This window comes from Dermacentor andersoni, chromosome 4, assembly GCF_023375885.2.
Source record: "Dermacentor andersoni chromosome 4, qqDerAnde1_hic_scaffold, whole genome shotgun sequence".
Lineage (NCBI taxonomy): Eukaryota > Metazoa > Arthropoda > Arachnida > Ixodida > Ixodidae > Dermacentor > Dermacentor andersoni.
The window spans coordinates 218,104,796-218,131,391 of NC_092817.1; the positions used below are offsets into that span (position 1 = coordinate 218,104,796).

Consider the following 26,596-nt stretch of genomic DNA (forward strand, 5'->3'; position numbering starts at 1 on the left):
TCTGTGTATGTAAGCCCATATGAATCTTTCAAGTAAATTGTCTTGTGTTTCCAAAATAAACCATCCTCGCACTTCCTTTATTATGTCTGCATCTGTTGCAGTGCTAAATTTTTAACGTGGAACTGCACAAATTTTCATCTAGTTTTCGTATTTTCTCGTTGTCTGATGGCTTTATTTCTGAACAAGTTGTATTCTTTAAACCCTGTTGTACACAGCCGTACTCAGCAGTGTTCTCTAAAGTGGGATTTTTTTTTTCAGATTGAGTTTAATACAACTTGCTTGGGCAAGGTAAGGTTTTCTACGTAACACGGCCCTGCAATAATGTTTTATATTGCATTCCAGCATCATGCAAAAGCTGTTTACTTACCAGATGAGAATATATATGTTTGGAAGTAACAGAACTGGAAGAAGCTAGCAGATAATGAGGCCAATGAAAGCGTGCAGGAACATGTTTTAAGTTTCTTTATATAAATGATAAATTCAAAGGAAATTAAAGTGGATTAAACGATATCCACCTGTCGGTGGCGAACGAACCCATAACGTTCACATTACGCATGTGATGAATTAACCACTGTGGTACTACGGCCGCGTTCCAGCGTCGACACTCTGACGCGCCATGGTGGACCGTTGAATGCTGCCTTGGAAGCACAGTGGTTAGTGCATCGCATGCCTAGTGCAAATGTTGTAGGTTCGTTATCCACCCATGGGGGCTGGTTTTTTGACCATTTTCATTTCCCTTTATCATTTCTAAATTTCAATAGAAAATTACAAATAAGTTTCCACGTGCCTTCCCTGGTTTCTTCCATTGTGATGAAGAAAAAGTTTGACCCTCAGTTCCCTTTCTTCTCGTTTGGAAGAAGAGGAGCTTCATTTTAAAAATAATGAATTCACCTTGTGCAGCATCTCAATGCGGTCTCAAAGAAATCTTGTCGCAGCATGTGTATTACTAAGTGAGGTTTTTGTTAAGACGATGTATAGCATGGAACCTAATTAGTAGCCTTTGTATAAGAGATTTGACTAGTCAAATAAATAGGGAGGATATTAAGAAGCACTTCTAATATGGTCTGATCATGTGTTTAAAAAACTTTAACATGATTTCAGGCATAACTGTTGCCCCTGAAAAATTTTTGGGTAATCTGCATTGGCATTGTTTTTAGAGAGCACACTGCAGAAGAGACCACACTGCAGGAAGAAAAAGTTCCCGCAACACCATGCATTCATTATCGTGGCCCAGTCGTGTAACAAGCAACCTCCTTCATGTGGACCAAGAACTACTCTTCAGTGGCTCGCAAAGACTTCCATGCGAAGCCCTTAACATTCTCGTCTCAGTGCAATGGCTGCACATCTATCTGCGTGTCCATCAACAAGACTGCCAGTTGTAAAGCTTCTGAACCCCTTTAAGAAAGCCTAATCATTTTTCGTTTACTTTTCACGGATGGCCGTAGAATCGGAAAATTTTTTGCTTCTGATATTTTTACCTGGCACAAAGCTGTGCAATAACTTTTTTACCAGTGTTTAATGTATTTAAGTGATGCTCACTCTAATGCCTATGTGGTTTTGTTAAAGTTTAAGAAATTTGAATGTCTGATGAGGTAACAGCATTTGAATTTGTCGTCGTGGCTCGTTTCAATGATCTGCTAGGAAATAAGACGAAAAACTTACCACACGCCAGTTGTAGCATTTTTGTTTTCATGACTACAGTATACATGTTTCAAAAGAGTGGAAAGTGAGAAAAAAAGCCTCAACAACATAATCATCCTAGGATTGTAATGTCCGAGTAAACAAGAGCTTTGGTAAACAATAAGCGCATATTCACTTGAGCTTAAAAGTACAGTCACTCATTACCAGTCACTCCATATGAAATCATGCGGACAGCTTACAGCTCTGCAATGACTAATGCCTCATATATCTTGGGAGCACATTGGGAGTAATGCCTACAGGTACCTTTGATAAAAGAATAGCTTGCACACAGATTTGCCACGCAGTTGATGGCTGAACGCTTTTTTGTCGTCTTCATGTTGCTGCCATCTATTCAATATTCATTTAGACGTAAAGTACACTATAGGCATTGAAATACCAAATGGCACTTGCATTTCAGGGGACAAACTGTCCAGCATGCCTGTCACAAAACGTGTTCTAAGGCCTACCTTGCCTCTATAGGTAAATGAACACCAGATCCTCTGTGTACAATGTAATCAGTGTACTCGTCTGGAGTGCTGGAAAGATGTGCTACGGGCTGTCCTGGCACTGTCTGCTGATAATGCAAGGTTCTAGAAAGCTTGCAGCTGAGCATCTGCCACCGTACTGAAGGAACTGTCCTAAATTATTTTGCCGATGTAGTTGACATTTTAGGAGCTGCAATGAACAATTGTGACTGTGGCAGTGCTGCCAAACTAAAGCACAAATTACACACCTCGACTCACACAGTGCACTCTGAAAGTTTTGCTACGTGGTATCTGCGTTTGCTAACTGACCTTATAGCACCTTTACGAGCAGTCGCAGGTGATTGCAGCCGCTGAAGCTTTGTCAACTGGCAAGGTGAAAAAACAATGCTGTGCTATCAGTGTGGCTGCACACTCCGATATGCAAGATATCTTGAAATAGGTGTTGGGTAGACGGTACCTGTGCAGCCAAAACATGGTGTTCGAGCCCTATAGGCAACTGCGTTGACAACTGCACACAAGTGTGCTGTCACAACAGAAACTTGAGAATAAGCAGCATTTTTACCGGTGTTTCTTCAAAACATTAGTGCAAGTCATTCTTTCACCAAGGCTGGTTGGTATTCATGCATAGGTATTGAGAACAGCACATTTGTGACACGTAAGCGGTCATGTGACTAAAATTTAATTAGATGCAGTAATATGCAGCTGCAGCGGTGGCGTAGAGGTAGAACACCCGCCTCGCGTGCAAGAGGTCCGTGGTTCGAATCCCGGTGCCGCGCAATTTTCCACCGGATTAAAAAAAAATCCGCGTGTTGATAAAATTCCTTAAACAGGCCTGGAGTGTGGCCTGATCCCGGTGACCAGAACCGGTAACGCACTCCCTCACCAGAGCAGGATTGGCCACCCTGGTGCAGTACTTGGCCACAACATCCTATATGAACACAACAGTCAAACCCAGGCCCACATGACCGGGGCAGTTGGAGAAGTATGGGAGAGGCCTTTGCCCTGCAGTGGGCGTAACCATGCTGATGATGAGATGCAGTAATCTGTGAGATTGAATTATGAAAGCTATACCTTTTGTTCCTCAGTAGTCTCTCTTGCAGGGACGTGACCGATGCCGGTAGTTTAGTTTTTACTTTTCTGTCTAGGTTTAATATGTATATTACAACTATAAATAACAGCCAATGCTCTGTCCTGCCCAGTTTTTATGCTGTTTTTGTGATATTTGTAATATTTTGCAGTTACTTCAGCGGAGCGAAGTATATCTCTTTACTATTACAATTTTTGATGTTCAACTTTTGTGCCGTGCTCACTAGTTATTGCTAGTCTTGTTTCGTTCACATAAACACACCCAGACTTGTTCTTTCTTATGTGGCTGGTTATTTTCATACTTTCCGCATTGCGATGAAGGCGAAATGCGAAAACACCCGTGTACTTAGATTTAGGTGCACGTTAAAGAACCCCAGGTGGTCAAAATTTCGAGTCCTTCACTACGGCGTGCCTCATAATCAGAAAGTGGTTCTGGCACGTAAAACCCCACAATTCTTTTTCATACTTTATGATAAGACGCAGTGCTTTTCGAATGAAAACGTGATAGTTTATAGTGAGGTTATTCAAAGAAACTTTTCTGCTTAAAATTTAGTTGAACAAGCCTGTGCCATTATGCGGTGCTTATGTCTTTGTATTGGTATGGTTTTGCTCCTTATCTTCCTTTTTATTTTTAAAATGTGCAAAGTTTATTATGTATCCATTTCTCTTTAATGAAATAATAAATACCTTTCTTTTGATATTTCTTCGCAAATTTTACAATAATTCTGTTCAGTTAGGTAACCTTAGACTAGCTGATTTTCTTCTGACAGTTTAACTTGCAATGCTTGATGGATATTCAGTGCAAGCACAGGGTGAAAAATAAACTAAATTATGGGGTATAAGCAGGTCACTGGCAGTAAATGGAGCACACAGAAATTTGTTGCAATAGTGCATGCTTATATATTAAACAGCATGCACAGCCACACAACCAGTTTTGTTTGTACATGCTGAAACATTATGCAAGTGGAAGCGCTTTGTTGCACTTTGTTCTTCGGCTCTCAGTGCTACCTTTAAGTCATTATATATGTGAAGGTACTAGTAGAAGCATCCTGTGGAGATAAATGACAACTTTGATGATAGAGGTATAAAAGTTATGCTTAAAACATGGCAAAAAACTGTCGGCTTGACAGGCAAACGTATGCTTCTCTAGTACTGCTCTTGTTACCGTCGCCAGTCCTTGCGTTGATTGTGCTCTATGGCATTCAATATTAGCTACAACAACGAGCTGTGGTGGCTTTCCCTCCGGCTCGAGGTGGTGTTGCTGCGAAAATTTTTGACCCAGAAAAGTGGTGGTTTCTCATAATGTTTAGAAATGCATCTAACATCATGCTTTTTGTTATGCGCTTTTTCCATGGAGTGATAAGCTCTGGTGCGCCAAGGCGCGGGACATCCAGTGTCCTTAGTGCAGCACGCTTTGTTATGGCATTCTGCATCCTGCAGGCAGTGTACTATCACTACAGGGAAAGATGACGAAAAGCATGGGGTGTGTGCATTGCTGCGATCGTGAAACTTAAATTTTTAGCCTGAAAGGGTCGCACATTATATATACTACCACATGAAAGACCAGAAGCGCAATTTGGCGACATCTCGCACATTCTAGCTCATACTGAACAAGACAGTACCACAGCCATGGCTAGGCAGCATTCACAACAGCTAGTCTGTCCATTAACTACATGGCTGTAGTGAACGCTAAAATACTTGCAGGGATAACATCCTTTTGGAAGGGTGTTGTCCATGCTACACCGATATTGAAAGGGTGGTGTCTGTGTTACACCCATATGCGAAGTCTCTTGTTTGTTTTACACCCATGTCTTAAAGGGTGCTTTTTATTTAACACCCATAGGCAAGGTTTCGTCATTTTAACACCCTTCTTTTATGGGGTGTTACTTTACACCTCTTTGCTTGAGGTGTATCAGTACACCCAAAAAGGGTGTCACCCATGGGAGAAGTAGTTTATACCCTTAAGGGTGTTAAAATTTTTAGAGTGTATGGCAGGAGCCCTTTTTTGCAGGAGGTGCATATTCCCAACAAACCTGATCCGCGCAAAACTCAATGTTTATATCTAGAAACTGTAGGCAGTTACCCTCAGGCACTTCAATGGTCATTTTCAAGCAATTTCCATTTCACCTCGTGCAAAAAAGGGCTCCGGTCACATGACTCCGCCCACTCAAAATTAATAAAGAAAGGAATTGCTTCACTTTGTCTGAAGTGCGCCCTTGGTAAATCGTGCCTTCAAAGAATGCAGTTTAGCTTTCAGAACCAATTGGCCAGGCTGTCTTCAGCTGGATTCCCTGATTCGATTGTGATGGCAGTCGCCGAAAGCCTACTACAAAAAATGAAGAGTGTGGCTGTGAGAGCTGGGGAAGATACCCTTCGAGAAGGGGTGGTGAGACCTGTGGTGGTGCGCTATGTGCACAAAATGGCCCACAATTTAAAGAAGGTTGCAAGCATACATGGGGTGCCGCTTGTGTTTTCAGACCCCAAAAAGCTCGGAAGCCTTTATTCTCGTATCGAAAGAATACGTGAAGATGAAGATGGATGCGGCACCAAGCATAGGCGACCGTTTATAAAGTGCGCCGAAGGTGTCGTGTACGATATCTCCCTCTCATGCGGCCGCTAGATAGGGCAAACTGGGCGCTGCGTTAACGACCGAATTAGGAAACATGAAAGAAAGGTAGAGCAAGATAAAGAAGGGCCAAACATACCCAAGCACATTAGCTCCTGCCCGTCACGCTCTTGTGAGCCATGTTTTGCAGTGGCGCGGATTCTAGCAAATTTAAGTGTAAGTATACAAAAGCTCGGGAAGTAATTGAGGCTTTCTTTATCGTAAAGAGAGGAAGCACGTGCGTCAGCGACCCATCAATATCTTTATATATGGCTGAAAAAATATTTAACCAGTACGCTTCCATATCAGTTTTGATCTGATTGTCTTCCTTGCGTCTAAGACATCTATATAAGTGTGTGGTGTGCCTCTGAATAAATCATTCGTAAGTGGTACTCTGTCCCGCTCCTTTCTTGTTTCTGTGTGTGTTCGCGCCTAGTACCCAAGATGAATTGTGACCAACTCGCTCAACAAGACGTCCTTTTAAGCTATGTTTCGCATAGTACGCTTGACTAATACTTACTCAGCTTGTGCGCAGTTACAATGAACCCACTTATCGGGTGAACGCGAACTCTCGGAAATAAGTTACAAGTTGCCCGGAATTTAACCCAGAATGCAAAGCAGTGACGCGATATTTGGCAAAATATTACACGTAGTAAGTCTAGGACTCTTTCGTGCGCCGCCAGTTGGAGTAAGTATTCCCAAATCCGTGCGGGAAGATGAAAAGTCAGTGATTCTTACGGAGAACACTCCCTGGCGAGGGAATAAAACTGCAACAAGAGCGGAAAGTCTGCACGCGCCTGACTGTGCCAAGTGGTTTGATGGTGTTTAGCAGCGCTTCTCGGAACACATACTGATTCGGCATAGCTTATATCTGCAGCGGTGTCGCATTTAGCCAAGTGGAGATGAAACAAATTTAACATATGTAAAAAAACAAAAACAAATTTAACACTCACTGGCGTAGGTTGTCTTATTTTGCCTTCTACATTAAATGTCTCGGTTTCGTCTTTCCCAGGTTTCTTTAGGTTGCGTAAAACCTTCGACACGTGGGACAAAAAGGTATACAGCCTTTTGTTCACACAACCTTATTACACTGCAAATATAAATATATATATATATATATATATTATCATACCGAGACCGATTCCAAGAAAGGCAATGAGCTCATGCGCCAAGAAGTCGAAGAACAGGGAACATGATTATGGCATGCACAAGTGAAAACGAAGTACGTTAATAGCGCTTACAGTAACTTCCCCCCGTCATGGAAGCGGCCAGCCTGGCCGCAGATTAGAGGTTATCTAAACGGGGAGTGAAAGGCTTCATCCGCGAGACATGAACAATTTCGGCATTCCGGCGGAGCCGGTCATTTACGGAGTGCACAGGGCGGACGAGATAGTTCACTGCAGATGTTTGCTGAACAACGGTGTATGAGCCAATGCAGCGTTGAAGGAACTTCTCACGAAGGCCTGGAATGCGGACTGGAATCCAAAGCAGGACTTGGTCTCTAGAGTGAAAACGCACGTCACGGTGTTTGTTGTCGCAGTGACGTTTGCGCTAAGCTTGGGTAGCTTCTGTGCTTTCCCGGGCGATTTGACGGCAATGTGCAATTCGGGAAGCCAATTCTTCTGGTAGCGACGCGTTAGGCGAAGAAGGTGCTAAAAAGAATTCTCTGTCGAATATGGTGGAAGGAGATCGTCCATATACAAGGAAGAAAGGGCTGTAGCCGGTAGTCCGTTGAATAGCGGTACTATATGCGAATGTCACGAAAGGAAGAATTTTATCGCAGTCAGTGTGGTCAGGATGGATGTACATGGAAATCATGTCAGACAGCGTACGGTGGAAGCGCTCAGTGAGGCCGTTGGTTTGCGGATGATAGGTGGAAGTATATTTGTGGACGGTATTAGCGGCCCGAAGAACTTCCTCGAGAACTTGGGAGATGAACGCCTTGCCACGGTCACTGAGAAGAACGCGAGAAGCCCCGTGGCGCAAGACGATGGAGCGCAAGAAAAAGTCGGCGACCTCGGAAGCGGTACCGGATCGCAGAGGGGCAGTCTCGGCATACCTTGTTAAATGGTCAAATGAGGTCACAATCCAACGGTGACCGGAGGGTGTCAACGGCAAGGGACCATACAAATCAATACCAACAAATTCAAAAGGTGCGTCCGGGCAAGGGAGAGGTTGTAATTAACCGGCAGGAGGGGATGTCGAGCGTTTGCGGTGCTGACATGACGCACAAGAGGCAATGTATTTGGCCACCGTTGTGAATAGGCCAGGTAAGAAGCAGTGCGTCTTGATGCGGTCGAAGTCTTGTGGAAGCCTAAGTGGCCAGCCGATACGTCGTCGTGAAGTGCCTCTAATACTCGCAGGCGCAGGCAGCGAGGCAGAACTGGGACCCAGCGGTGACCTGTTGGGTGGTAAACGTAGCGATGTAGCACGCCATCTTGAAGCCGGAATTGTCGAAGTTGGCGTCGGAAGCGGCTGTTGGGTGGTTCGGCGAACCCACTAAGGCGATCCATGAGAGCTCGACAGTAGGAGTCATCCTGCTGAAGCAAGACGAAATCACAGCGTGACGAAAGCGTAACTTGGGCCTGGGGCGTTATCGAGAGCTGGTGTGAGGCAGGCGTAGCATCGGAACGACGCGGTGGGGAAGACGACGGCGCGTTACCGGGAGAGAGCGAGAGTGGGCAGCGAGACAATGCGTCTGCATCATGGTGGCTTTTTCCAGACGTTTACGTTATCGTAAAGTCATATTCCTGCAAGCGGAGTATGCAGCGTCCTAAGCGTCCTGACATGTTTTTCATTGATGACAGCCAACACAGAGCATGTAGGTCGGTGACGATGGTCAAGTGGCGGCCGTAAAGGTATGGGCGAAATTTCTGAATCAGCCAAACGATAGCAAGACACTCTTGCTCTGTAATGGTGTAGTTCCGCTCAGCTGGAGAAAGTGTTCGGCTGGCATATGCTATGACTTGCTCTTTAGAGGCTGCATTACGTTGCAGAAGTACTGCGCCAATACCTTGTGCGCTTGCGTCAGTATAGAGTATGGTGGAGGCTCGATTATCGAAGTGGCGAAGCACTGGTCCGGAAGTAAGATGTCGCTTAAGAGCTTGAAAAGCCGACTCGCAATCGCTAGTCCATGTGAAAGAGACACCTGTAACCAGTAGCTTGTGTAGAGGAGCTGCTATTGCAGCGAAGTTGCGTATAAATCGACGAAAATATGACGCCAAGCCGAGGAACTCTGCGTAGATCTTTCTGTTGCTGGGGGCGAGGAAACTGAAGAACAGCACTAGTCTTTTCGGGGTCTGGCTGGATGCCATCTTTTGAGACGACGTGGCCCAATACTTTTATGCTCTTGCTTGCAAATTTGCATTTTTTGTATTGATCTTGATCTGCAGACCAGCATTAGCAAGGCACTTGAGAACTTCGTCTAATCGATGAAGATGTGGGCTGAAGTCAGACGAAAACTTGACAATATCGTCCAGATAACAAAGGCAGGTCTTTCATTTTAGACCACGAAGTACGTTGTCTATCATGCGCTCAAATGTGGCAGGAGCATTACAAAGGCCAAAAGGCATCACGTTAAATTGATAAAATCCGTCTGCTGTTGCGAATGCGGTCTTCGTCAGTCTCGTTCATCGTAATTTGCCAATATCCTTATCGAAGATCAATGCTGGAGAAATACTGCGCCCCTTGTAGTGTGTCCAAAGCGTCGTCAATTCGACGCATTGGATATACGTCCTTGCGTGTGATCTTATTGAGCGCTGGATAATCGACGCAAAAGCGAACGGATCCACCTTTTTTCTTTACCAGAACTACGGGAGAAGCCCATGGGCCAGATGAAGGTCGTATTATATTCTGCGCAAGCATGTCAGCAACCTGTTGTTAAATTATCTTGCGTTCGGACGGCAATACCCGATAGGGGCGTCGTCGTATTATAGCGGAACCATCCGTTTCGATGGGGTGTGTAGCCGCAGAAGTTTGGCTCAACACAGGGGAACAGTTATCGAAGCAGGCTTTGTGCTTTGCCAAGACCACCAGTAAGGCTTCGGTCTGCGCGGCTGTTAGGTCAGAACCAAGAATGGCTGGAGGAGGGAAAGAAGAATCCAAACCTGAGGTTGGTGCTGGCGATGAGGAAGGGCAAAGCGTAACTATAGAGATAGGTTGAGTGTCAGCGAGGGTTGCCACAGTCATCCCTTTGGGCAGCATCACTGGATCTGGGGTCGTGTTGCAAGCAGACAGAAGGGCGCGGCCGCGTGAAACCCGGACAAGACAGGTGGCAATGAGAATTCCGCTAGAAGTATAGTGGGAAGAAGGGGCGACTAGCGCGTCTCCGTCGGTGATCTGACTGGATGTTACGGCTACAACGTCTTCGTGACCAGGACGCAGGACGTAGTCTGCAGCAATGGCCAAGTTCACGTACGAAAGTGAAGAGTCCGTAACAGGTGCAAGCGCTGTATCCGTGATATGGACAACTTTCTTTCTAGATGAAATGACGGCTGAAGCAGAATGTAGAAAGTCCCAACCCAGTATAAGTTCATGGATACATATTGGAAGGATGAGAAACTCAATATGGTGGCGTATGCCGTCGATGAGAACACGAGCAGTACACCGCCTGTCGGGGTGAATGAATGCATTATTAGCACCACGCAAAATAGGTCCCAGATAAGGCATTTTGACTTTCCGGAGCCGGGAACACAGATCACTACGAAGAACAGAAACGGCGGCACCGGTATCGATGAGAGCTGATGCGGGAACACCTTCGACAGTTACAGAAAGCATGTTAGACGGGCGAACAGGAGGACATTTTGAAGACCGATAAGAAGCAGTTTCCCCTCCAAAAACTGCATCAGTTGGTTTTCAGTGCTGGTCGACAAGATGGGAAGTGGGGCGAAGCGGTGATGTAGAGCGCCGGTAAGGCGATAAAGAACGACGTCTGGCCGAACGGGAACTATGAGGCAGATTGGGAGCAGCTGGAGGAGACGGAGAACGGTGTTGAGGGAACGAGTACGATGCGGGATAGTAGGCGTCTGGTCGGCGAGTGCGGTCTCTCTCGTGCTCTGCATAGCCTCGTCTTTCATCCTGCTGGCGACGGCGGCAGAAGCGAGATATATGGTCGCGTATACCGCAGTAAAACAAACAGGACGAGGTGGACGCCACTGAGGGTAGGATGGCGCAGCAAGTACTCTGCTTCCCATCGAAGCCAAATGGTCATAGGCACGGACGTCAGTAGGCACGGAGGTCACGGAAGGTGTGGGTAGCGAAGCAACATCCGCGTAGGTAGGTGCGGGGCACGCTACCGGAGAAAGACGCGTCGTGGGTGTCGTCATTGCTGTCAATTCTTGCTTTACGACCTCGCGCAAGTCGAAGGGGCGCAGGCAGTAGGTGGACGGTTGGGGCGCAGGCAGCAGGTGGACGGCTTAGGTCTTGTAGTTGAAGCTCTTCACGGATGATGGTGCGGATAAGAGCACGTAGATCTGGAGAATGGGGAACCTGAGGATCGCTGCTGTCATGTGGAAGACGAATAGACTGCAGCTCCTCTAGGCGTTGACACGTGGAAGTGATGTCTTGGACAGAAGCCGGATTTTGCACGATTAAGGCGTTGAACGCGATCGACCCAATGCCTTTTAATATGTGGCGAACGCGTTCGGCTTCCGTTATGCTAGGATTCGCATGGCGGCACGGAGCGAAGACATCCTCTATGTATGAAATGTAAGACTCTTGTGGAAGTTGGCGGCGCGCTTCCAGCTTCTGTTCGGCGACTTCTGCACTGCCACACGAGGAAGCGAAGATTTGCCGCAGCTTGGAGGTAAACGTGGGCCAATCCGCGATGTCGGATTCGTGGTTGAAATACCACGTCTTTGCAACACCGGTCAAGTAGAAGGCGACGTGCCTCAATTTCTGGGTGTTGTTCCACTCATTGCACGAACTCACGCGGTCGTAGTGGTCGATACAATCGTCGACGTCATCACCGCGCAGTCCCGCAAAGACAGTGGGATCGCACTGAGGGCTCGTCACAGTCCAAGAGGGCGCCGCAGGCGGGGTCGTCTGTGTGTTCGGGTTAGAGGCGCCGGAAGGGCCGGGGTTCGAAGTGTCCATCGTTGTAAGGGTAGCTGGGCGCAGGGGGTGACCGGAACGGAGCTCCAGGGAGGACGGGAACGCGAGAGGGCGTCGGGGTCTTGACGTACCTCCACCGCTTTATAATACCGAGACCGATCAAGTTGTCCAGCGCTGTTTATTCCAAGAAAGGAAACGCCCCAGCTCATGCGCGAAGAAGTCGAAGACAGGGAAGATGATGATGGCTATGCACAAGTGAAAACGAAGTACGTTAATAGCGCTTACACAACATATCTCTCTCTCTGTCTCTCTCTCTCTCTCTCTCTCTCTATATATATATATATATATATATATATATATATATATATTTATATATATAATACATATTTCTTTTGCAGTGTCATAAGGTCGTCCGAACAGAAGGTCGTGTTACCTACGGCTGTAACACACCCACAGAAAGTAATAAGCCCGAAAATGCCCGAAAAACAATAAAGGTGGCAGAGAATAGGGAAAAGAAAAGGTAAAGCGCGAGGCACGGGTGGAGGAGACCGTGTGCTGCGGGGCTCAGAAGGCTGGCGACAAGGTGGCGGTGCGGGTTCGTGAAACGGCGACAGAGCGCCCCTGGGCAGATTCAGGAGGCAGCGCTGCTGGTCTGAGGAATCGTACTGTTCCGCGGACATCCGCGAACGATGGTCCATGGTTGAGGTGTGCCTGGTAGATGGAGCTAACTGGCCAGTCAGGTGGGAGGGCCCGAGCCGGCCCACAACCTAGGTCCCGCCGACCGTTGCTGAGCGCTGACCCTGCACCCGGCGCTACCGACGTCTCCCGGACAACGCAGTCGACCATACTGGTCGCGACAACGAAGCTTGACCTTCACAGCACCGACAAGGAGCTCTGCGGTTCGTCCGCTGCCGCATCTTCGTCAACCATCCCGTCTTCTTTGCTGACGCAACCCTCCCGGTGAATATGTTATTACTCAATCACTGTGACACTATGGCACGATGATTTGCTGTGTCGTTGAGAGGCGTAACAATGAAATACTTAGCGAGGGAGGTGTGACGACTGCAAGCCGGCTCCAGTTGATGCCGCGGTGTTTCTTTGTTTCGACCCTAACGGCGCTTGTTTCTACAAGAAGTAAGATTTCTTGATCAGTTTAACCTTGGATGACAGAATTGCGCGTTCTGTGACTCATGATGGTGTAGCCTTCTATCGGTGTGACGCTTTGTGAAGTGTTGTGACGACATTTCCTGATGCTTTCTTGTAGCTATATATTTCGTGCAACCTGCCACTAAACCAGTTGGAAGTCAGCGCTCTGTTGCTTTATCTGGCCGGCTCCACTTGTGTCTTTCTTGCTATGTTGCGCTGTACCAGTTTTAGAGTGAATGGCAGCCTTGTCGCTCTTCGGCCGCAGCTCGCACACATGGGGGAGGGCCGGAGAGGGAAAAGGCGACGAAAGAAAGCAAGGACACGCTACTACTAGGCACAGCAGCCGTTGCGGAGAAACTGGATAAATTTAAAGAACACTACGGTAGCTTTCTACTATTTCTGAAAACTGAACCCCGTTGAAATTGTTAAGCGGGTAAGTAACGTAGGGCCTGTGGACGTAAAACTGCGTTAAGCAGCGCGGCGCCTAAACGACACTACGAAAGCGCTCACCCATCAAATCAACACTTCCGTAACCGCCGCAGTAGTTTTGTGGCAATCGCGTTGCTCGAGGTTTGAAGTTCGACCCCGACCGGGGCAACCGCATTTCGACGGGGGTGAACTGCACAAACGCTTGCGTACTCAGGTTTAGGTGCACTTTAGGTGTTAAGGGGTTTAGTTTAGGCGTTAATTCAGGTGCACGTCAAAGAATCCCAGATGATCGAAGTTAAAATCGAGTCCCCCACTGCTACGTGCCTCATAATCAGATTGTGGCCTGGCACATAAAGGCCCATTATTTATTTAAAGTTTACCACTTCTGGGGGCCAGAATGCAATGTGACACGTCAGGTAATGACAGAGCTAACCATCTCGCAGGCTATGAACAATGGTGCACAAGGACGCCTCAAGCAAACACTCCTATCTTTGTAGTGTATGCTACGTAGACCAACACAAGCGGTGCATGCAAGTAACGTTTAACATCAACTCATCACTCTAGTATTGCAGTTAACGCTGACGAACTATAACATTCGCCGTAAACATCACCGCCAATTATCGTGAATCAACGCGAACAGCACAGAAAGCTTAGCTTACATCGATTAGCATAGTGCGCGGATCCCCAAATTTTTCTTCTGAAACCACGTCTTGTTCTGTGTCTGCCCGCTCAGCCTCACTGTAGCCCTCGTAAAGGCGACAGTCGATAACGTAAGCCATTTTTACGGTAACTATTCAATTGATAAGGGCATAAATCGGTCTTCACTCTCTTTGCCTCTCTCTCCCTCCCACACACACACTTTTTTCCCCTGTTGTTTTTTTAAGAAGTGCACCAACTTCTCCATTATAGCCTTGCGGAAACCATAGATACGTCTACCATGAATTATTATTACTCACAGCGCGGGCTAAAAACACGGACAAAGAAGGGAGACGAAACACGAGTGCTCGTCTATTTTTTTCTGCATGTTTTTAGTGCGCGCTGTAAGCGATAATAATGCAGGTGCACCGAGTCGCCCAGCTAGCTACCGCGTTCTACCTTGAAGATATACCCAATTGAAAAAGACAACAGGAAATTTCAGTTTGTCGTATTTTCGGACGTTGTTTCTGTCGTTCTGTTCTCTGTAGTGTGACGTCCTGTAGTTCTTGACCAATATTTAATTAAGAATTGACAGAGACCTCTTTAAGGCTTTGTAAATTTCTTAGTAAAAAGAACATTAGTCAAAAGAAAAAACTTCCCCGCCGGCGAATCGAACTTTGGACCTGTGGAACCCAAGCCCAGCATGTTACCACTGCACCACGCTTTTTTTTTTCTTTATTGCCAGAAGTTTCACCAAGCTAACACAAAGGGCATCATTTCTTGAAATAAGGTAAGTGATACATAAACATACACAAACACACATTCAACTTTGTGCGCATGCATATTGTGTGGTCAGTCACATTGTGGCTGGCCATGTCCAGTTTAAAATTCCTTTAATGTGGCGAGGGGCTCAATCCTCGCCAGCCAATCCGGAGGACATTCTTGTTGTTTAATTACATCAATGAACTTGGAAATATCGTCCCGGAAGAGCAGCCGCGCAGGCCGGCTGTCAGGCTCACACAAGAAACCGGCCATTCGAGCCCTCCATAAACAGTGGAGGCCCATTAGCATAATTAAGTCCAAAGGCAAGCCGTCCTCATTTTCTACTGTCAGAAATCTAATACCTAATGAACTTAAAGGCAATTCTTTCTGTAGTGTTCTTTGAAGAACGTCCCAAAAGAAAACCCCTGCCCAACAATGCAAAAAAACATGGTCAATTGTTTCTAATTGTTTACATATAAGGCAATTTGCTCCCCATGGTAAATAAAAACCCTTCTCTTGTATGCGAAAGAAAGCGTGGTGCAGTTTTTTTTTTTACTGCACCACGCTTTCTTTCGCATTTTTCCTCTTTTTCGTAAACATAGCAGGTACCATGCACTGAAGCGTTCTTGCTTTACAGATTTTCTAACACACACACACATACACAGGGAATCGCACATCTATCTACGTACTCGTCTTTGCTGCAGGTGCTTCTGCCACACCTGCCATCTCTTGCTAAACTCATCTTCGCCGCCCAGCACCAAACTTGTATATGCAAAAGCATCGCAAAAGTGCGTCCACGCAGGTTTCGCATTTTCAAGAGCTAGCACGTAGTCAGTTCGTGATCTCCAAATTGCATACAAACCTAGCAATAACAGGGTTTCAACACTGTTATTTTTGTCATCTTCCAGCGTCAGAAATTTTACGTTATACCAATTTGGGTATATCTGCACGTCAAACACAATTCGTACGTTGTGCCAAAAGTGTACTGCGTTTGTACAAGACAAAAATACGTGCTTCAACGATTCTGGGTAGTGGCAGACGGGCCAGACCGTTGACCACGGCACGAAAAAAACCCTTGTTACGTAGCCATGTTTTTAAAGGTAAAACTTCGACATGAAACCTAACAAAGAAATCCTTAATCGCTGTTTTTAGGCGGTATTTTGGTAGACGCTTGAAAACGTCAACTCCAGCTGGCTTCCAGCTCGAGACCGATATAGTCGGGGTGGGAATAGCATATCTATAGTGACGCCGAACACGTCTGTAAGTGTACATTTTGGCTATGTCAACAGTAAGAATATGCTTGCGTTGATGTTTACACTTGCATTTTAAGAGCCAAGATGCCCTTTCACTTCACCGCGTCAACTGCCGCATCTTTTGAAGAGCAAAAGTGTTGTTACCATCGGCAGGTACATTGTGGAGTGCTAGAACATCAATTTTGCTGTACGCGATCCATATCCAAAAGAAATTCAGAAATAGACAACGGTGACGGGGGACACAGTTACGGTTGTTACTGCTAATTTCTACAATTGTCTCTGGGTCTTTACACTTTTGAGCGCGCATATAATTCGTGTGTTCAATGCAAATTAGCTAAATAAACATTTGTGGATGAGTGTTCATTCTGACAACATACTGGCTTCTCACGGCAGCGCTGTACCAGAACAATGAGACCCGAGCAAGACAGCTTTTCACGGGACTTAGTGGAAGAACCCAAAACTTCTTTTTGGCTAAGCTTATGCAATATTTCTAGGAAATTAACTAATGTGTCAATGTAACGGCACATGTAAGTCCACAGGCCTGTGTGCCGCATCTTCTGAAATAAAACAAAACGGATACGCAGCCATTCTGATCTTGATCAGCGGCCGAGATATTGAGGAGGCCGGTAGGGCGTTTCTGTGCCTTGTCGTCACAGCACAATTATAAGAATTGGCCACGTCGACTTTAAGAGCGGCGTCGGTGCCATCAGCATTGCCGACTTCAGAGAAGCACGATTGTATACCGCGCAAGAGAAAGGTGAAGTGTACACCACCGATGCGAAACTGACATACAATTGTAAAGCGTCGCGACGGAAAGCGCTTCTCTCACGGCGTCAGAACTTATGTCTCTACGACAGAAAGTGGCACACTTCTAACGCCACGACAGAAAATGTGTAGTCCCGATAGAGTTCCTGGTGCGAAGTCAGAATCGCTGTAGCGATAGAAAGTTGATGTCGCGACTTCATAAACTCTTGTTGTCGCGACAGAACGTTTCTGTTGCGACTTCACAACTCTTGGCCGTCGAGACTGAATGTTTCTGTTGCGACGTCAGAATCGCTGTAGTAATGTCAGAGTCGCTGTCACGATAGAAAGCTGTTGTTGCGACTTAAGAATTCTTGTTGTCGCGACAGAACGTTTCTGTTACGACTTCACAACTCTTCGTCGTCGCGACAGAATCTTTTTGTTGCGACGAAAGAATTTCTGTCGTAACGTCAGAATTGCTGTCACAATAGAAAGCTGTTGTTATGACTTCAGAACTATTGTTGTCGGGCAGAACGCCGACAGAAGAGCTACCAACTACCCTGGCCAGCCAGCACTCTCTACAGAGCGGGTGGTGCAACACGTGGGCTCACCTGAGCGCTGCTAGAACGTATCACGTGCTGCTGTCTCGGGCTTGGCGAGGGCTCGAGTTTGGGCAGCCGGGCGGCAGGTGTCGCTTCGGGCGCCCGGAAAGTGGGCGTTGGGGCGCCGCTCGCTGCGGCCGAAGGCGCGGCCGAGACGAGGCGCGAGGTGCTCTGCAGGATCTGCGCGTACTTGCCGTCGATATAGGTGCCGATCACTTTCGTCTCGTGGATTGTCGTCACCCCGCTGCAAAAGAAGGTGCATGATAAGTACTTGCGAACGGCAGAACGGAGACACTGTGCAAGCTTCCAGCAACTTGCGAGCAAGCATAACGCGCAGAAGAATATTCACACCCTTATGGGTGTATTGCGAGTGTGTTTATTTTTTCACCCTTGTAAACACCCCCAAACACCCTTTCTAACGGAAAAGGGTGTTCAATAAGAAAACACCTTTGGAACACCCCATCCTTTCTAATTTACGCCCTAATTTTACGGGAGTAAGCGAACAAGCTTACAGTATATGATAAATGAACATTGGCAGTTTACGTTTTGATATTGGCTATACATGAAACGCGCGCTACCTGCGCTTGAGTCAGGTAGCTGGAATGATTAGATCGGGGCATCTAGGCAGCTGCGCAGTGACCCCGAACTGCGGTCAAAAATGAAGTTTCCCACGAATGTTGATTTCGAACGGATGACACTTACGCGCCAATTTTGCATAGCCAGATATCCGCAAAAGGCTTCGCATGATCAATGGCAAAATTTTTACATCGCTATCCCTGAATACTTAAAGGTGGGCAACCAGTTAGACTAGAAATGGTTAGGAGTGAGGGTTAACGGCACACTCAGCAACGCTGCAGACTATTTGCGACGAACTTTTGAGGACCATAGCGAAAAAAGTGTGAGAGTCTGATTGAAGGTTAGTATGCAGAAGAGAAAAGTAATGCTCCGCAGCCTGACGAGAGAACGAAATGTCATGATCGGCAGTCAGCCTCTAGAACCTGCGCAGAAATACGTTTATCTAGGTTAATTACTCGCAGGGGCCTCTGATCAAGGAAATTTACAAAAATAAAAAAATTGTGGGAGAGCTTACGGCAGGCATTACTAAATCATCGCCATGGACCTTACTGCTAATCATTGCTTTCTACCGCTACTAACATATGGGGCCGAAACTTGGAGGTTGCCAAGGAAGCTTGGGAAGACGTTGAGGACCATGCAACGAACGATGCAATGAAAAATGTTAGGCGTGACGATAATAGACGAGAAGAGAGCGATGTGGATTAGAGAGCGAACGGGGATAGCTGATATTCTCGTTGACATTAAGAGGAAGAAGTCGTGCTGGGCAGACCATGCAATGCGTAAGGAAGAGAACCGCTAGTTTATTGGAGTTGCAGAATGGGTGCTAAGGGGAGGAAGCACAGTCGAGGAAGCCAGAGAATAACGTGGGCGTGATGGAATTAGAAAATTTCAAGACTGGTGGAACCAGTGAGCACAAGACAGGGGTATTGGATATCGCTGGAGAAGCTTTCGTCTTGCGATGGACATCAAAATGGGCCAATGATGATGATGTCACGACATCCATGCCAGCTTTGTGGCATGTAAATCATGTTATGATAGCTCGATTGCGTCGATTGCGGGTGGGAGGGGGGAGTAGCGTCGTAGCCAAGGGGGGCACACCGGGCACTTGTAACGCTTACTAACAGTAAAATTTTTGCTACTAGTGTACAACTAGAAAAGCGGTTGCCAGGTGTCACTGAATAAAAAAAAATACTTCTCTGTGATGAATTCAGCCGCTAACGTTTAGATATTTCTCTCCGTAAAAGGGTGCCGAAGGGCAAGAATACAGCCAATGCTTGCAATGTGCCCGATCTAAAGCAGCCCGAAGTTGTTGTGATCGTTATGCAGGAACCTCACTACACGAGCGCGCACACACACCCACAAAGCACATTTGCAAACCCTGCGCTTGCCCTGCACATAAACGATGTGCGAACGCGACAGGAAAAACCACAGTAAGCAATCGGCGAGCTGCAAACGTACCTGCATGACCTCCGCGGCAACCATAACTGCCAGTTTCAGAGGCCCTGTTTTGCACCATTGTATTCCCTCTTGCCAACAATGAATCCAGGCTGCAGTGAGAGATGGCGCTGCAGTCGTCCGGCGTGCTCCAGCACTCCCGGCCGTGATCGCAAAAAGAAGCATGTTTTCGCCCCCGGACGATACACTACCCTATTCCAGTATACCTTAGCACTGCCTTAGGTGTCGTTGACTTAAGAAATTCCGCCACGTCGTGGCACTTAGCGGGATCGGGAAGTGCGCCATGTTTGGAAGCAAGATGGCCCAATATAGTTAATTCTTTTGCATTGAATATACACTTCCTTAAGTTAAGCTGCGGGCCAGTTTGCTTACGGCAAGTTGTTTCAGCCGTTTAAGATGTGTCTGGAAGTCGGGCGCAAACAACAACATGTCATCTAAATAGCAGGGGCATGTTTGCCGCTGTAGGCGACGCATAATTGTGTCCATCATTCGCTGAAATATGGCCGCGCATTAAAAAGGCCGAACGGAATGACATTAAATGCATAGACGCTGTACGCTGTGACAACTGAGTTTTTACAGAGAGAAGCCTCGGCCATGGGCACTTACTTGCCACGAGGGAAGATTTAAGGAAGAAAAAAAGTGAAGTGCGCCGTCATTGCGCGGTAAAATATAGACATCGTCTCGCGAGATCTCATTCAAAGACAATAATCAACACAAAATTGGATTGAACCATCTTTTTTAACAAGAACGATTCGGGATGCTCATAGACTGCTTGATGACTGAAAACCCCTCCAGTGAGCCTGCCAGTCACCTGCTCATCAATAGCCCGCCACTTAGTAAAACTAGATGGTAACTCCTCATACTGAAGTAATTATGCGCAATTCTGCACTCCCCCATTACGCGTACACCCACACACGCATACACACGAGAACACCACCCACACACCCGCCTCTCTGTGGCTGAAAGCCGGTAAGGCCGCTGCTGCAGAGGAGCGTGGGAGCCAGTGTCGATGGTGTAAAAGACAACTGTCGCTCGACCCGGAAAAGTAATGTGGCAATCAAATGATGAGCTGAATTGGTGAAGAAGATGGAAAAACTGTCGCACTGCGTGGAAGTAAGGTTGCAGTGGATTGATGCTGTAAAAGGGTGCGGTGAAGGCGTTGTAAGCGGTCTGCATCCGTGTTGAAAAGTGCACCAGCACAGCTCGACCGAGGCACTCGCGGCGTAACAAATGAAGCGAGGGCGACGTTGGGTTACAAACGCACGTGAAAGTGGTGCCAGTGCGGAAATAAAGCAAAGCGCATGACAGAGGAAACATTCGGCGATGGGCAAAGAGGTCAGACGGCATAGAAAGCGCCTCACAGGGAGTCGCACGACACGGGGACGATCACAGACGACCAACGAGGTACGTCGATGTCTCCTGTGACGAACTTAGATTGAGGTGCACGCTAAACAACCCCAGGTGGTACAAATTTGTGGAGTCCCCCACTACGGCGTGCCTCATAATCAGATCGTGGATTTGGCACGCAAAGCCCCACAATATAACTTTTTTTTTCTGTGAGCACAAGTTTGGCAGGAGGCTGCTCATCAAATGGCGTGTCAAAAAGAGGAAGGAGCGCAACATCGACGCGGGCGCTGTCAATGAGGGCATGATGGCTTCAAAGAATATCCCATCCGATGATGATGTCGTGAGAACAAGAGGGGAGATATAAAAGAAAGTCGCAGTAACGCCCCAAAGTTGAAGCATCGATTGCGATAGCAAATTGGCAGACATCTATACGAAGTAAGGATATATAGTAGCTTTATCGGTCGTATAAACTAGGAAACTTTCATTTACTGCCTAATTACCAACCATGGTGTGAGAGCGTACAAGCAAGCATTAATGCGCCACACTCCACGAGCGCGCACACTCGCTGCAAAACACTGGACGCAGGTGCGAGCATGCGCGGCAGCAGCAGCGAGTGAAGTAAGCTTCGTGCGGTCTATTGCTTCCAACCAAGAACGGCAAGAACAAAGTACACAGAAAGCCATGAGCCGGCTGCAGATCCCTTTCAAGATCTGGCGCCCTCGTCAGCGCACGGCCACGCAATGTACGCGCTGGTTACACGCAGTCGAAGCGGCCCTCCCGCGCTGCCTGCTGTAATGTTTGGGGTTGGCCATGAAATAGATGGTAGCTGGCCCATGCCGTCGTCCAACTCATCCACGCTGAGTACGTTGTTGAAGGGAAATACTTGTTCTCATCGATAACGAGAAATGTGGGATTTATTTACAGTATCTACATGAGAACGTTACAGTTCATCAGTCTAGCATGAGTGAACGAGAATGCACACTAAGCAGCCGCGCAACAGCTGCTTTTAAACACTCTGTCCTCCCTAGATCCCCAGGTGAGGGAAAGCGGCCGTTCACCGTCGACCGATTCGGAGGGTCCAAAGACATCGTAGCCGACCCGCCTTTGAGGGGGAGGGTTCACACATTCACTTCGGCACAGGTTTCCCTGACCACACCAAGGTGACAGGGTTTTCCCAGACAGAGGTCTTGATCTGAGCAGGCGCCTCTTGGTCCCAGAGTCGACCCCGCAGACAGTGGTCGCCGCGTCTGTACATTGACTGATGACTTCAAAGATGCGTGAGACGGCGCCACAAAACTTGTTCTTCCAGGAGTTCTACCGCTTCAAACAAGCCGTGACGGTGACGGCGAATCCACTAACAATACCCGGTCCGCCGACTGCGTCCAGGCCTACCGGCGCCGCCCACCTGGGGACGCGACGTATTGTCGTCATTACAATGCGAGTCGCCGCAGGAGCCATCCAGGCGCCAACGGCCTGTTGACTCGGCGCATTGTTATTTTCACAGCGAGTCGCCGCCGCTGACATGCCGGCGCCTTTGCGACCGTCGAAGATCGCCAGCCCCCGCCGGTCGAACGTAACACTGCTCGCTTTCGTTCATACGTGGCACGAGATCGAGCCGCGATCGTCAGTTCCCCTGGCGCCCCGTCGCGCAATGCCCAGTTACTGGTAGAGGTTTGCGCCGTGTCGGTTTCAACCGGTGGTGGCGTGGTGGTCGTTACTAGTCGGCGGTGCCGGCGTCGTCGGCGTGGCACCGGTTTATTTATCAGCGACGGTGCACGGCCATTTTTCGCTGGCGGCGGCGGGGAAACCGAAGCTACAAATTTAAAAAGCCACTTCGCTACATCCTTCTTTGCTAAACTGGTTGAAATTCTGGCTTTTTCACACTAAGATCTGACAGGACCAAATACAGACGTGCTAAAGGTGAGAGAAATCCAAACTTTTTGCAAGTCTCTTGCTTTTCACCCAATATATTAAAAATATATAATTGGGCATCTATCTAAAAGCGTCTATGTTGAGTGTGTTTGTGTATTCCTTTCTACACAAATATGTAGAGTCTTGCTGTTGCATCGCAGGTGAAATTGTTTTTTTCTGCTATGCCTCGGTGTAAATGAGATATTTTTGCAATTGAGCAATGAATTGCTAAGCCAGCACCGACGCACATGACAATCTCTAGATATGTTAACCTTGCTTACACTTGTTCTGAATCAGATTGTGTTTATACATATGATTTACGCAAAAAAGAACAGACCTCTTCTATGGCCAACTTTTGCTGAGTTCAGCCCTTAAGCTGTGAACTAATCAGCAGATGTTCTAACGCACATACCCCACTAGACAATAAGTTGACTCACTTGTTCTAAATATAACTCGCCCTTTGCTTATGTAACTTTTCTGATAACGTCCTCTTTCCCTGAAGAAAAAAGAATGAAAATACGTTTATTTTTTGCAGCAGATGAACATTTTTTTCTTCAGCTGAGATATGTTATGATGCGGTACAAAACAAATTTGCTCATTTTCTTAACTCGTCATCACCAGGTTGAATGAACGAAGTTTGGATTAGTAGAAACGCAGGAATTGCTCGGATGCTCAGTTATTTAAGAAAAAAAGTTCTTTTCTAACGTGCACGTCCAAACTGTTATATAGTTTATTGCAGCTATCGGTGCCAGTTGCATTCAATTTTTTATATGAATGCTACAAAGAAACAGAACCATGCAGAAGACACGTAAACATATTTTTTTACACGCAGAAAGTAGAAAAACTGCTTCGAATGCAACGGCCGGCATAATGCGTAAACTGCCAAACGACTTCGTGAACACATCAGGGCCAGAAATTTCTATCTTGCTGCATGGCGCTATCAGACATATCACCCATTCTACCTGCAACTACAGTGCCCACGACCCTGAAGCCGTGATCCTGACGTTGCGATCGAGGCCGCTGTTTCTTCTCGTTGCGCCATATTACGCTTTTGGAGAAGAAGTTTCGGAATCCCACGTTCGCTCACTTATGACAACAGGCATGCACAGAGACGTGAAGAGCAGGGCTACTTTTGTTGGTATTGTGTTATTCATTGCTCACCTACTTGACATGATTGTATGCTTGAGACAGGCAAAAGAATTAAGAAAGACAAAACAAAATCTTACACTGAGATGGATTGACTTAAAAAAGAATTTTTTATACCTATTTAAATGGTGCGCCGATCTCGCCGACAAGAAACATAGGCGACGCAGCGAAAACACTCGGTTGCGGCGCACACCTATGGTTGCTGCCGGAGCACAATGACGCACCCCCTCCCTCCTATCCCTCCACGGCCTTTGGCGCGACGGTGCGATTGCTCTGCGCTTTCTCCTTCGCGCGCGCTGGACGGAGCGGCGATCGTCGGCTTCGCTCGCGTGCTTTCTTCACTCGCACATGCAGCACACAACGCGCGGCAACGGTGTTATCGCGCTCGAACTTTATGCGAAACATCACGGCGACGGCAAGATCCGCCTGCAGTGTCCATATAATTGTTGTAGCAATAAAATGAATCGCCATCCCAGCGCGACGAAGGTGGATGTCCAGCGAAGCTGTGGACAATCGCCACTACAGCTGCTCAGTGGGGTATTCTTTATAAATACGAAAATATCAAATGGCCCACGAAGAGAAAAATCCGGCGTTGACTCTTGATGGTTCCGGAACCTATGTCACCTAGTGGTGACGTCACGTTTGACATGAACACGAAATGCGATTACTTCATCACTTCAAACGTCGCGTGACGCTGTCATCACACCAAAGGTCGCGTGATGACATCATCAAATGATAATGCAATCGTCACGCGACGATGTCGCCTGATGTCGTAATCTGATGGAGTGATGATGTCACATGATATCGTTGTGTGATGCCTCTCGGAGAAGCAACCCACTGTGCGCTTCCCGCTTCTTTGATTATGTAATCGTCACTCGATTACGTAATCACGTCATACGTCACTAAAAAAAAGCGTCACGTCAAACGTTACGTTGCATGATGACGGCGTCGTCACATGACGATATCACGTGGTAATGTCATGTGATTACATTATCACGACAAACGTGACGTCAAGCGATGACGTGTCCGTCATGTGATGATATCACATGATGACGACATGTGATGCCTCTCGGAGAAGCAGTGCATGTGTGCTTCCCACTTATTTCCACTGTTTCTGGGATGGGCCCACATTTTTGTGTGTGCAAACGTCGCGCACGCGGACACGAAAAATCGCGACCAAATAAAGGCTAACAGCTTCGCTGTTAAATTCAATGACATAAAGCTGCTCTTCAACGCCAACTCGGGCTGTGCAAATGCCTAATGGCTGAATGTGCTGCGTGCTAGCTGTTCATAGGGAAACACCTGAAAGTGACGTCATCACCTTCAGAAGTCTGCGGCAAAGCCGGCCATGCATTACCCAAATTGCGCCTCCAGGTTCTACATGCAGTTGCTAGTGTCTGTACTCCTTCCACGATCACATAGATCACGTTACGAAGGTAAATCGGAGGCTTTGGAGATTTCTCAGGACGCCCAGTTCTCGCCTTCCGCACTGCACTGACTAGTTTCCTGGGCAGGAGTGGCCGCACGACGCTTCGTGGGCGAAATGGAGCGGCGGTGAGGCGGTCGACGACTGCAGCGAAAGCGGATTCGTCTGGTGGGGAACCGAAAGGCGGATCCGGTGAAGCGCGGCGTTGAAATTCTCTTGACGGGTAGATGACGGTTGCCAGAAGTGAAAAGTAGGTGGAATCGGCGCTTGCAGAAACGCGCCACGTGGCCATTAACTCCGCAGGAGTTACAAAGCGGCCGGTAGTCTGGTGTGCGCCATGGGTTTTGCCCGCGGGGCTAATGTGGCGCTAACCGGGCACCAGATAGTGATGTATGCGCTGGTGCGTGAAACACGGCCCGGGTCGGCGTTGCGGGCATCGTGGCAACCTGCGCATGCGCAGCAACATGAGTGTTGTGAAAGAGGGAATGCACTCGGGGTGACTGGAGGATGTGGTGTAGCGTGGGTGTCAACGAATAATAGGGTGTCTTTTGCGTCAGTGGCATCCATAAAACTTGGCGGGCAATTTCTTCGCAATCATATCTGCACCATGAGCCAAGAGTCATCGGTGGCAGCATTCAAGCCAGGGAAAGAGCCTACCAGTCAACTGCGCGTGGCGAGTCGCTGCTTGACATCATAGCTCTTGACGGAGGTTCACTACTTGATATACAGTGTTGCGATTCTTCGCCAACAGCATCCGAAAGTCATCGTCGTCAACCTCTTTTAAGATATCGCCGCTCTTGTAGCTTTCCGATATTGTCGCATCGACACGCTCGCAGAAATCCATGAGATCCTCGATATAACTAGCGAATATCTCACAGCACTGCTGCGCTCGTTCTCGCAAAGGGCGCTCGGCGCGAAGCTTGCAGGCTGCAGGCTGCTTAAACACGTATGTGAAGTTAGTCTTGAAAGCCACCCAATTCGATAGGTGAGGTTCGCGGTTGCGGTTGCTCAGGTAGAATATGCCGCTGTTGGGTTTCGTAGCGTCGTCCCACTTATTTTGGTTGCTCACCCTTCAATATCAAATGGGTCAGTCCTCCACGTCATGGTCTCCCAGCCCGCTGAAAGTGGCAGGGTGACGCTTAAGCAATGTACCCGAAAAGGCCACAGCACGCATCGCGGCCGTTGGACGCTGTGACGGGTCTTCCGCCATGACCGGAATGAATGGCAGAGTCCTGCTTGGAAGTTTCAGGTTTCAAGGC

At 47.5% G+C, this 26,596-nt stretch overlaps 1 protein-coding gene across 1 annotated transcript in view; it reads right to left on the minus strand.

The window, feature by feature from the left end:
- The window catches only part of LOC126538447 (uncharacterized), a 432,420-nt gene that overhangs the window by 83,486 nt on the left and 322,338 nt on the right, over positions 1-26,596 (minus strand). Inside the window, exon 4 of the mRNA XM_050185288.3 lies at positions 17,486-17,720. Within this exon, the coding sequence (XP_050041245.2) occupies positions 17,486-17,720 (235 nt within the window). The remainder of the gene's footprint in view (positions 1-17,485; positions 17,721-26,596) is intronic.